Source organism: Scyliorhinus canicula, chromosome 16 (assembly GCF_902713615.1).
Source record: "Scyliorhinus canicula chromosome 16, sScyCan1.1, whole genome shotgun sequence".
NCBI classification, from domain to species: domain Eukaryota; kingdom Metazoa; phylum Chordata; class Chondrichthyes; order Carcharhiniformes; family Scyliorhinidae; genus Scyliorhinus; species Scyliorhinus canicula.
Window position 1 is genome coordinate 53,695,898 of NC_052161.1, and position 12,302 is coordinate 53,708,199.

General features: G+C 47.2%; 1 protein-coding gene across 2 annotated transcripts in view; it reads left to right on the forward strand.

Moving 5' to 3' along the window:
- The window catches only part of btaf1 (BTAF1 RNA polymerase II, B-TFIID transcription factor-associated), a 166,835-nt gene that overhangs the window by 43,910 nt on the left and 110,623 nt on the right, over positions 1-12,302 (forward strand). For both annotated transcript variants that reach the window (XM_038774122.1, XM_038774123.1), the window contains exons 3-4: positions 165-279; positions 10,503-10,646. In XM_038774122.1, the coding sequence (XP_038630050.1) occupies positions 165-279; positions 10,503-10,646 (259 nt within the window). The remainder of the gene's footprint in view (positions 1-164; positions 280-10,502; positions 10,647-12,302) is intronic.

The window sequence follows — 12,302 nt, forward strand, 5'->3', positions numbered from 1 at the left end:
CAGCACACGTGGGAAGGAGCACATAATTATGCAGTTGTGAATTGCATGATCTATTTGGTTACTAATAAGTATGGAATATGACTTCAGTAATCTTGTAAACATTATTTGAGCGATTTATTATGTCAATGCAGATATAAATAGGATTTTTAAATTTTCAAATACAGGTATTAACATATTTACGCAGCCCTAACTGGGACACTCGCATTGCAGCTGGCCAAGCAGTCGAAGCTATTGTGAAGAATGTATCTGAATGGAACCCTACTCCAAAGATAAAACAAGGTATTGGCATTTTATGCATTCATTAAGATCACTATTCGTAAGCAATGTAATTATTTTATAGTTACAAGAAGACTTGTGTAATAAAATTAACTGAGATAAAAGTGATCATCAAAGTCATTTCCAAGTATGTAAAATGCTTCTATTGTTTTGCTGCATATATGCAGTGCTGCTCCTTGTGTGAAATAGCTAGATTGCTCAAGGTTTCTATGATCCTTCAATGAAATGAAATGAAAATCGCTTATTGTCACAAGTAGGCTTCAAATGAAGTTACTGTGAAAAGCCCCTCTCTCAATTAACGCAGATGAAGGAGCAGCAGCTATTTGTGTTGTACTGGTGTCACCATAGGATTTTCAGGGTGTTCAATCAGTTGCTACAGCACTCTGATTCTAATAATTTTTGCTTCCTTCCCAAGTCCTATGTGTTCACTTTTTAAATAATGGCACTATTATGTATATATAGCACACAGCGCCATCATGAATTGCCATGTCATATTAGATTTTGTAATAAGTCTGAATTAGTTAACAGTCTCAAGATGTGTGAACTTTTATTTAATAGCAATCATATGATTGACTACAGCGTGGCATTTGTGAGGGAGAAATTTGAAACAGCTGCTAAGATTCTAGATGTAACTAAGACCAAGTTCAGTAAGAGAAGACAGCGACTGTCCCCGGAAAATTGGACAAGCCTGTTAATAGATGAAACGACAGATCAGTGGCAAGTGTTTTTTTTAATGGCTGCATTTGCTGTCAATGTTATGCTTGTGCAATTGCACTGTTTTACCCATGGCATCATTTATGAGTGACAGAGTAGACAGAACCAAGGGCAGAGATGCTAACCAAATAACCTTTTAAAACAGGGATTGACATCCGGTGATGGGGATGTTTTGAGTGGATGCAGAAAAGGTGACTCTCCTCCTGGAAACTTGAAATTAGGCACTTTTAGCCCAAGTGGGGGGAACCCCCATCCTCATCCAACACCACCACAACGAACAAGGGATGAGGAGAGAAAAGGGGGAGGTTGGGGGAGCGAAACACCGATACCCCTGGTAGGGGAAGATGAAGATCGCTCCGGGGGAGGGGCCACACCACACTAGTGGGAACACCACACTAGTGGGTGAGCTAGCACAGAGAAGCACAGGTGAGGGGAGGGGGAGGGCACACTTCTGACGTGGAGTGAGTGCCTGGAAGAAGGAGGGAGGGTAGGGGAGGAGAAGGGAGGTGGACAGGCCCAAGGGAGAAGTCGTGGGGGGGGGGGGGGGGGGGGTAGAACACTGGCTATGGCTGATCGCACATGGTGACAATAGAATCAATGGCACTGGAAACAGCCACCTTGGATGGCCCCAAACAAAGGGAAACCCCGGAGTGTAGGGGTGCATCCACACGGTAAATATGGTTGACCTTGTAGGAGGGGTCAGAATAGTCACCAGAAACATCAGGGGACTTAACGGCCCGATGAAAGATTTGGAGTCTTCGCCCATTTGAAGAGAGCTGATATCGCCTTCCTTCAGGAGATTCATCTCCCGGCGAAGGACCGACTGCGGGTAAGAAAGAGCCGGGTGGGACAGACTTGCCAATTGTGTGGGCCTTACAGTACCATCTCACTACTTAATGTCGACGTAAAGATCTTGGCGAGGAGCCTGGAGAGATGCGTGGCAGAGTAGTCGCAGAGGACCAGGTGGGCTTGGTCAAGTGCAGGCAGCTAACATTGAACATCAGGTGCCTGCTGGACATGATATGACTCCTTCCGGGAAGCGAACACCAGAACTGATCGTTTCCCTGACGTAGAAAAGGCCTTCGACAGGAATGGAACATTTGCGGGGGGGAAAGAGGAATGCAACGTTTGGGTTTGGACCCTCCTCGGTGAAACTGGTGTACAGCGCTTCCAAGGAAATGTACGGACAAATACCACCAGCACTAGATCCCTCCGGCTGCACAGAAGCATGAGGCAGGGATAACCGCTATGCCCACTGCTGCTCTGGCAATCAAGCCACTGCCGATCGCCCTCTTTGAGTGGCAAGGGGTGACGAGTTGTCCAAAGGTGGGTGGTGGTGGTTGGGGGGGGGGGGAGGAAGAGTTTCCGTCTATGCAGTTGACCTGCTCCTCTACATCTCGAATCCCCAGGCCAGCATGGAAGGGATAATGAAACCCCTAAAGGAGTTCAGAGCCTTCTCAGGTTACAAACGTAACCTGGGCAAGAGCAAGATCTTCCCTCTGAACCCACAGGGGGGAGGGACAGAGCTTGGGGGACTGCACAGAAGAGGCCTTTCAGCCCATAGAGTCTGCACTGACCCATGAAAATCATCTGACGTGCCTACCTAATGCCATTTGCCAGCACCTGGCCTAGAGCCTTGAATGTTATGATGTGTCAAGTGCTCATCCAAGTATTTTTTAAAGGATGTGCGGCAATTCCCGTCTACCACCCTCCCAGGCAGTGCATTCCACCCTCTGGGTAAAAGTTTTTTTTTCCTCTAATTTCCCCCCCTCCCCCCACTTCCCCGCCACAAACCTCCTGCCGCTGACCTTGAACTTGTGTCCCTTGTAACCTACCCTTCAACAAAGGAGAACAGCTGCTCCCCATCTATCCTGTCCATGCCTGTTATAATCTTGTACATCTCAAACAGATCACCCCTCAACCTTCTCTGCTCCAGCGAAAACAACCCAAGCCTATCCAGCCTCCTCATAACTTAAATGTTCCATCCCAGGCAACATTCTGGTGAATTGCCTCTGCACCTCCTCCAGTGCAATCACATCCTTCCTGTAATGTGGCAACAAGAAATGCTCACAGTACTCCAGCTGTGGCCTCAAGTTCTGTACAACTCCAAACAATTGATAAACGCAAGTGTCTCAACCAGCCTATTAACCTGCCCTTCTGCCTTCAGAGACTTATGGACAAACACACCAAGGTCCCTTTGTCCCTCGGAACTTCCCAGTGTCATGCCATTCATTGAATCCTTCCTTGTCACATTACTCCTTCCAAGTATATCCACCTCACATTTTTCAAGATTAAATCCCATCAGCTACTTTTCTGCTCATTTGACCATCCCGTCTCTATCGTCCTGTAACCGAAGACACAACCTCACTGTTAACTATCCATCCAATCTTTGTGTCATCCTCAAACGTATTGATCCTACCCCCCACTTGGTCATCTATGTCATTTTATATAAATGGAAAACGATAGGGGACCCAGCACAGATCCTACTGCACACTGGCTTCCAATCACTGAAGCAGCTTGCTGTCATTACCCTCTGTCTCCTACAGATAAGCCAAATTTAAGTCCACCAAATCAAGTTATCCCATGTACATTTGCCTTCTTTATCAGTCTCCCATGTGGGACTTTGTCAAAGGCTTTGCTGAACTCCATGCAAAGTACATCAACTGCACTACCCTCCTTTACATACTTGGTCACATGCTCAAAAAAATCAATCAAATTTGATAGATATGATCTCGCTCTGACAAGGCCATGCTGACTATTCCTGATCAAACCTTGCCTCTCCAAGTGGAGATAGATTCTCGCCTTCAGTATTTTCTCCAATAGTTTCTCGACCACTGACATGTGACTCACTGGTCTGTAGTTCACTGGCTTATCTCTACAACTTTTCCTTAAATAGTGTGACCCTATTAGCTGTTCAGTGGGGCCATATTAGTTGTTAATATGGTTAATATTATCTGGCTCCGAGGCCAGAGAGGAATTGCAAATTTGGATCAGAACCCCTGCAATCTCCTCCCTCGCCTCCCACAGCATCCTGGGACACACGTCATCCAGACCTGGAGACTTGTCCACTTTTAAACCTGCCAACACCTCTAATACCTTGTCACTCCCTATGACAATTTGGTCAAGAACCTCTCCCTGAGTTCTATATCTATCTCCTCATTGTCTTGGGTGAAGACCGATTATGAAGTATTCGTTCAACACCTAACCAATGTCCTCTGGCTCTACCCACAGATTCTCCTAATGGGTCCTACTCTTTCCCTGGTTATCTCCTTCCCATTATAGGATATTTTTCCCGACTGTCAAACCTGTCTTGAGCTTATTGTTTGGTATCTTATTCCTGGTGTTCATTTATATTTACTATGTTGATTCCCCTGCCCTGAGTATTTTTCCATATTTACTGTGTCGATTCCCCTGCCCTGAGTATTTTTCCTTGCAGTTGGGATGTGATCTCCCCACCAGTTCAGCATCTCCTGCTCCCAAGCCCCTCAAATGGTTTAATTTTTAAAAATAAAGTTGTGTGAACTATAAAAGCATTCTGTTTAAAGGTACTTGTCTGTAAACTTTCAGAAGATAGTTAATTTAATTAAGCTGTCAGTGTCTATAGGGAAAATGGGTCATTGGAAAAAAGAGTTAATGGCTAACGTTCTGGTTTAGCTCACTAAGCTAAATCGCTGGCTTTTAAAGCAGACCAAGCAGGCCAGCAGCACGGTTCGATTCCCGTACCAGCCTCCCCGGACAGGCGCCGGGATGTGGCGACTAGGGGCTTTTCCCAGTAACTTCCTTGAAGCCTACTCGTGACAATAAGCGATTTTCATTTTTCTTTCAAATATACAAGGACGTTATTTCCATATCCCGTGTTTGCAACTCCAATGTCTCTTTTGGTTGGATCCTGAAGCTGTTCACATAGTTTCTGAACCCCGTGGCAGGTGGGTGGTCAGGGTGTGGCCTCTCCACAGTTTCTGGATCTCCTGCTCTGGAGCCTCTATCCCCTCGGGTCTGGGAGGTCCCATGCAGGTTGTATCAGAAGTCTTGCCTCTTGTGCCGGCAGGAGACACCAGTTGCATTCCAGAATCCAATGGGGCAAGAGCTCTACTTGCCAAAAAAAGGCAGCCACTGACAACTGGTTAAGGATAACATAAAAGCTAAACAGAAAAGTTTCCTACAACTTCAATAAATAGCATAGATCCTAGCGGTTGGTACAGTTACAAAGAACTGTTGAAAGTTATAAATTAAGTAGCAAAGCTATTGAATGGGAGCAGGAAAAGAAACTCGAGTCGTAAAAGTCCAGCAAAGAAAAATTAATTTTTGCAATTATATTAGTAAAACGTAGGTGGTCAGGAGCAATGTAAGCCCTTTGGCAATATTGCCATTATTATTTTTCAACGAAAATAGGGAAATGGCAGTCACACTGACTTTGTGCAATATTTAAAAGAGAAATGATCAACATGCCAAGGAAGCTTAAAACTGGATCAGGGCCACGGGCTCGATGAAGGTAATATTATGCCATACAGCAGTAATGAAAGTAATGCCATCAAAATGTGACCAGTCCCCAGCACCGGATGACTTGAAGTGAATGAGAACGTTGCAGATGCCCTTCAAATTTCTGATTTGGAAATTGTTCCTTTTATATTGGAAAATTGTGCATGTTACTCTTTGATTTAAGAAAAGTGAGCAAGGAGAGGGTGGCACAGTGGTTAGCACTGCTGCCTCACAGTGCCAGAGACCCTGATTAAATTCCGACCTTGGGTGACTGTATGAGGTTTGCACTTTCTCCCCTTGTCTATGCGGGTTTCATCCGGGTGTTCCGTTTTTCACGGTCCACAAATGCGTAGGTTAGGTGGATTGGCCATGCTAAATTGCCCCTTAGGGCCACTCCCCTACCATATATCCGTAACCCCACCTAACCCCCCAAACACTATGTCGGGGGGGGGTTTCAGAGGGTAGGTGCAGACATGAAGGGCCAAATGGTCTCCTTTTGCACTAGGAATTCTATGGCTCTTTGGAAATTAAGGAATTTGCAGACCAGTTAGCCTAACATCTGTTGTTGGAAAATTAAGAGTATATTACTATCCCGGACCAGACCATAACAGTTGCTAGGATTCCAGACAGAAATCCCAATATTTTATTTTATTTGTAACTGCTGAAAGGATACTTCGCTCCAGGTGTGATTCCACGCAGAAATAGGGATATGGTATATTAAAACAGACTTTATTACCAACACTGGATTAAAATAACTTTAACATCAAGCAAGAAAATAGCTTTCAATTACCCATTAGACGAGGCTTAACAATGAAAATGAAACACTAGCTCCGAACTACTATGTTTTTTCTCCACTCAAGCAAAGCTCATCTTGGGTCACAATCCACTTTCAAATACAGTTAACAAACACATGGTTACCTGCTGTACACTTGAATTGACTTCCTTTTAAAAGAATGATTGGAGAATGAGAAATCTGATCAGGGAACAGTCTGTATCAGACTACTTTTTAATCTGCCAGCCTTTGGCAAAAAGCTCCTGTCATGTTCACAGCAAATTTTTAACTCACTGTTTTTGAAGAAGCTGCTGGTCTGTTCTCATCCATTAACTGAATTCTGTACCTGACTGCTTCAGCCCCCGGCTCCTCCTACTATCTAAATCATCTTACTTAGGCCAAACACACTATCTCTAATTATCTACTCCCCAGAGAACCTTCTAAATATTAAAAAAATTCCATTAGCTCTACAGGTAAACCATATAGATAGTCAAAATTAATGATTTTCAATTTGTCGGATGCTGTAATTGCACCTCTGCAGCCAAGGTGTTTACTCTTTAAACTAGGACTTTTAAAAACACTACTGCAGCAGTCACATACTAACCCAAGCTTTTAACCCTTGCTGCACTTGCTGCATATAACAGTGACCCTCCCATGGCGAACTTAATTTTCTCCAGGCAGAGGAAGCCAGCCATGTCCGATAGTCAGGTCTCTGATTTTGGGAGCTTTGAGTCCCTCCATGCTAGTAATATCCGCCTCCGGGCTACCATGGAAGCGAAGGCCAGAACATCTGCCTCTTTCTCCTCCTGGATTCCCAGATCCTGCGGCACCCTGAAAATCGCCACCTCTGGACTCGATGCCACCCTTGTATTTGTGATGTGGAGATTGTATTTAATACTTTGGACATGACTTCGGCAAACCCCTACCAAAATCCCCTCAGCTTTGGATATGCCCAGAACATGTGGACATGGTTCGCTGGCGCACATTTTGCACACCTGTCCTCCACCCCAAAGAATCTGTTCATCCAGGCCACTGTCATGTGAGCTTGGTGCACGACCTTAAATTGGATCAGGCTGAGCCTGGCACATGTTGCGGTCGCATTGACCCTGCTCAACGCGTCTGCCCAGTGACCCTCCTCTATCTTTCCCCCCACCACCTCCTCCCACTTTTGCTTCAGCTCCTCTATCTGCATCTCCTCCAATCCCATAAGCTCCTTTATATATGTTCGAAATGCTCCGCTCTCCTATCCATCCTTTAGAAACCACCCTATCCTGAATCCCCCTTAGTGGCAGGAGTGGGATAGTTGCCTCTGCAGAAAGTCCCGCACCTGCAGATATCGAAATTCATTCCCCCCACCCCCCACCAGTGTAAACTTCTATAAACCGTTTATTCTATAAACAAGTCCCCCATCCTCTCAATCCCCACTCTCCGCCAAATTCGGAGCCCCCCGTCCATCCTCCCCGGGGCAAACCGATGCCCCTTCTGCTCCCACATGTCTCCTCCACTGCCCCCAGACTCTCAGGGCCGCCACCACCACTGGACTGGTGGAGTACCGCACCAGCGGGAACGGCAGAGGCGCCATTGCCAACGCCCCCAGACTGGTGCCCTCACAAGAAGCCCCCTCCATACGCAACTATGCCTCCCCCCCTCCCCCCACCAGCCACCTCCTCACAATGGCTATATTAGCCGGCCATTGCTGAAATTCGGCAGCGCCAGCCCACCCTCCCCCCCCCCCCCCCCCCCCCCCCCCCGACTCTGCTCGAGCATTGCCCTCTTCACTCGTGGGGACTTGCCCCCCCCCCCCACACACAAAGCCCGCAATAACTTTATTGACCCGCTTAAAAAAGGACCGCGGGTTGAAGAAGGGGAGACATTGGAAAACGAATAGGAATCTCCGGGTGACCGTTATTTTTACCGTTTGAACTCTGCCTGGCAGAGACAACGGGAGCGCATCCCATCTCCGGAAATCCTCCTTTGTCCGATCCACCAATCGGGCCAAGTTCAATTTATGTAGCCAGTCCCAAACCCTCACCACTTGGATACCTTGGTACCTGAAACTGTCCCATACCACTCTGAACGGCAGTTCCCAAGTCGCCTCTCCTGATCCCTCGCCTGGATCACAAACATCTCACTCTTCCCCATATTGAGCTTATCCCCCAAAAACCCGCCGAATTCCCATAATTTCTTCCATCCCCTCCATTGGATTTGAAACGTACAAAAGCAGGTCGTCTGCATACAGCAAGACGCTGTGCTCCACACCCCCCAGACCAGCCCCTCGAGGCCGTCCGAGCAATACGTCAGGTAACTTTAAGCATAGATGGAATTGGATGCGAGGATTAGGTGAACTGACAACTATGGCAGATGGATTTGAATGTTGGCAAATATGAGACTAACTTTGGACCAAAAAAGACGAGAATGGGGACTTTCTAAATGATGAAAAGCAAATACCAGAAGCAGTCCAAAGGTACATGGATCATTAAAATATGAGTTAGTGCTGAAAACAATCAAAAATACTAACAAAATGCTGGCCTTTATATCCAGAGGCCTAGCATACAGGGAGTAAAAGTTATGCTTCAGTTATATCACACCCTAGAGTACTGCAAGCGGTTGAGTACGGATATATTGACCTTGGATGGAGTGCAGCATAGATTTACCAGAATGATAACTACTCCAAGGGTTAAATTCCAAGGAGCAATTATGCAAACTAGTGTTGCAATTCCTAAAATGTAGACAGTAATGTAGTTATTTAAAGTTCCAAGGTGTGATGGGGAATAAATAAGGTAGATGGAAACTATTTCCACTATTTGGAAGTCTAGGACTATGATGCATAATGGAAAACTTAGTGCCAGACCTTTCAGGAGTGAAATGAGGACAACTACACAAATAGAATGGTGGAAGTTTGAAACACTCTCCTGCAAATGGCAATTGGTCATAGATCTCCGAGATCTGAGATTAATGTTATCCTAAGGAATATGGGCAAAAAGACAGGTTTATGGAGTTGGGGTCGCACATTAGCCATGATCTCCATGAATAGCTGAAAAGTTGAGTGGCTAAATTACCTACCCCAATCTGAAATTCATAGCCAGAAACATATGGGCACAATCCAACGGCCACACTGCATCCCAAAAGCAGCTCACTGCTGCGCAGCTTAGCTGATAAAAGCCGGGAGACCCCGCTCCTCCCCATTGTGGGTGGGATCATTTTTTTAGCAGATCTGCATATTAGAGCGAGACAGCTAGTCTTACTGTAAAATGCAGTTTCCTGAGGTGTGGGATCTATCCCCTTCGCCTCTTGGGCGAGTACTGTTCAGCACTGGTCCTCACAAACTAGGACCAGACAAATTGGTCCAGCACAGGCGCATACTCTTTGGGCAGAGTGGTACCCTCCAGGAGTACCAGCTGGCAGGGGCACTGCCAGGGTGCCAAGCTGACATTTTTGTGTGCTGCTGATCGGGATAGGGGTGCACTGTGCAGGTGTTTTTGGCGGGCGGGTTGGAGGAATCCCATAGTGTTTGCGAGTGTCGGGGGCCTCGGATATCGGGAAAATTGTCCTGATCTCTCGCCAGACTGAGGCATTCTGATGAGTGGAGTTCCTGTGCGAAAACGGGGCTTTGTGTGGCCTTTGCCATGCGTTTCCCACTGAGACCCCTTATTTGATGCGAGTGACTTTGTATAGCCATGTGTTTCTCGCCGCTGCGAGCACTGGGAAACACGCAGCTAAACCTGCTTGCTATGGGACTTTGTTCCCATTTAGTTGAATCATGCACAAGATGTCGCCTCAGTTGGTGGGGTTGGTACATGCCTAGAATGTTCCCTTGTACTGCAGCTATTTCAAGTCAATTCATAATATCTTTTATGTCATGAATCCTTGCTGCTTTTTAGCTGTGGACCTCTTCCAAGACTACATGTTGGGATCTGAACGACAGAAGACCAGGGGAGTGGGGCTAACTAAATAGCTCTTGCAGAGAACTGATATGAATATGATGAATAGAATGACATCTTTCTGTATTATAACCATTCCATGATTCTATAAGGCAAAGTTGTGCTTTGAGTTTAGCTTTTTTTGTGTACTCATCCATCTATTTTTATGACATTTCCAGAACTAGTTGCAAGAAATACAAATTATCTGATATGAAACTGAGCCAAAGTTATTTGATGGACTTTCCGAAGTTAAACTTGCAAATCCAGAATTATTCTGCCCAATATAGAGTTCTGTCTTAGTTTCTGTAATGATGAATAATTTCTGCTGCATTTAATTTTAGAACCTGCCTCAGAAATTTCAACAGACGAAACATCTTTGGATCGTTTGAGCTTTGATAGATTTGATATATCACGACTTTTGAAACACGGAGCATCACTTCTCGGCTCTGCTGGTGCAGAGTTTGAGATCCAACATGAGAAGTCAGGTACATTTGATTTTTCAAATTACATATTAGCAGCTGAAATAGTGGGTTTATTTGAATTTATTCCATGAGCCTAACAAAACCAATGATACTTTTACTCCATCCTTGAATCTTATTGTTCCTTTCAAATTCCGGGCGTGACTCTCTGGCGAGTGCTCAAGCGAGAGCACAATACGGGGGGTGAATCCTGGGAGAGCCCTCACACGGGTTTCCTGGCAGCCTCCGTGCCTTGCAGGATTCGTACAAGTCCCGTGAGGCAACAGTTTCAGAACTCTCCCCAAAAGGGGCGGGACCAAATAGTGCTTGCGGCGGTAGGTCTTAAACCTACTTACCCGGGATACATCGGCCTCCCCAGGGAGGCTGCAGCCGGACGCCAATCAGTGCTGGTCCACAAGATTGTGGACCAGGCGGAATGGCACCCGGTTGACTCCTGGGTCAGTGGAGATCCCTGGGTGGTCAGGGGCAGTGCAGGGTGACAGCTGGCCTCCCCCTGGAATCCTAACATTGCCTGGGTGGCACTGCCAATCTGGCTGCAGCACTGCCTGGGTGCCAGTGCCAGGGTGGCACTGCCAAGTGTCAGGGCCCGAGTGGGGCCATGGCCATGAAAAACTGGTTGAGAGGGGTGTTTGAAGGGTGGGGATGTGCAGTGCAGGTAAGTAGTGGCCTCTGGGAGTTTTTGGGGGGGGTGACGGGTGGGGTCCTGGAAGAGAAGGGGTGATGTAAGGGGGCTGGGGGGGGCCATTGTGGTGTTTCCTCACTTGGGGTTGTGGGGTAGTGCCCATGTGTGTGTGGGGGAGTGACGTTGCCCATGGGTGGGGATGTGGAGCACCCACAAGCTCACTTAGAGACTGGGCACAGTTTCAAAATGGCAGCCCAATCGGAGGTCAGCTAGCCAGAATGTAAAAAAACTTCTAAGGGCACGATCTTCCCAAAAGGGAACAAAGTTTCCCGAGCGAGACCGTTTAGCCACGTGTTTCCCAGCGACTTGCTTTGCATTAGGGGCCTGAACGGGGAACATGCAGCTGAGGCCGCGCGTAGCCCTGTTTTTTACAACGGGAGGCTCTGCCCGTCGGAACTCCTCCTGTAACGAGAGATGGGGACACCATTTATGATGGTATCCTGATCTCCGAGGCAGCACCCCCCCCCCCCCCCCTCCCTCCCAAACGCCCACACCGGACAACCCCGGCTCGATCGCTCGAGTGTAAAAAAAAATGCCAGGCTGGCACCCAGGTGGCACAAGCAGTGCCAGGGCCCCACCCTGCCATAGGGCATGCACCTGGGGGCCTCCGCTCCCCTTGGAGGCCCCGCACAAGTGCAGTTCCGCCTGTTCCCCGTTTGTGGTACCAAGTACCACAAGCCTCGGGATCCCCGAGGCGAAGAGATTGAATACCAAAGCCTCCGGGTACCATGGGAATCTGCACATTCGAGTACGGTTTGCTGCCTTACTCATATGCAGATTTACCATAAACTGAATTTTGCGAGGCAGGTAGATCCCGGGAGCAGGGTCTTCGGCTTTTACCCGTCACGTTGTGGTGAGCTGTTTTTCCGGTGCAGCGTGACCGGACGATTGCGACCTAAGTGTAGGCTAAACCAGTGAGAAACTCTCCATGGCCTAAAAAGTAACTAAGTGTCATTGAATAGCGGTGGGGAAATCGCCAG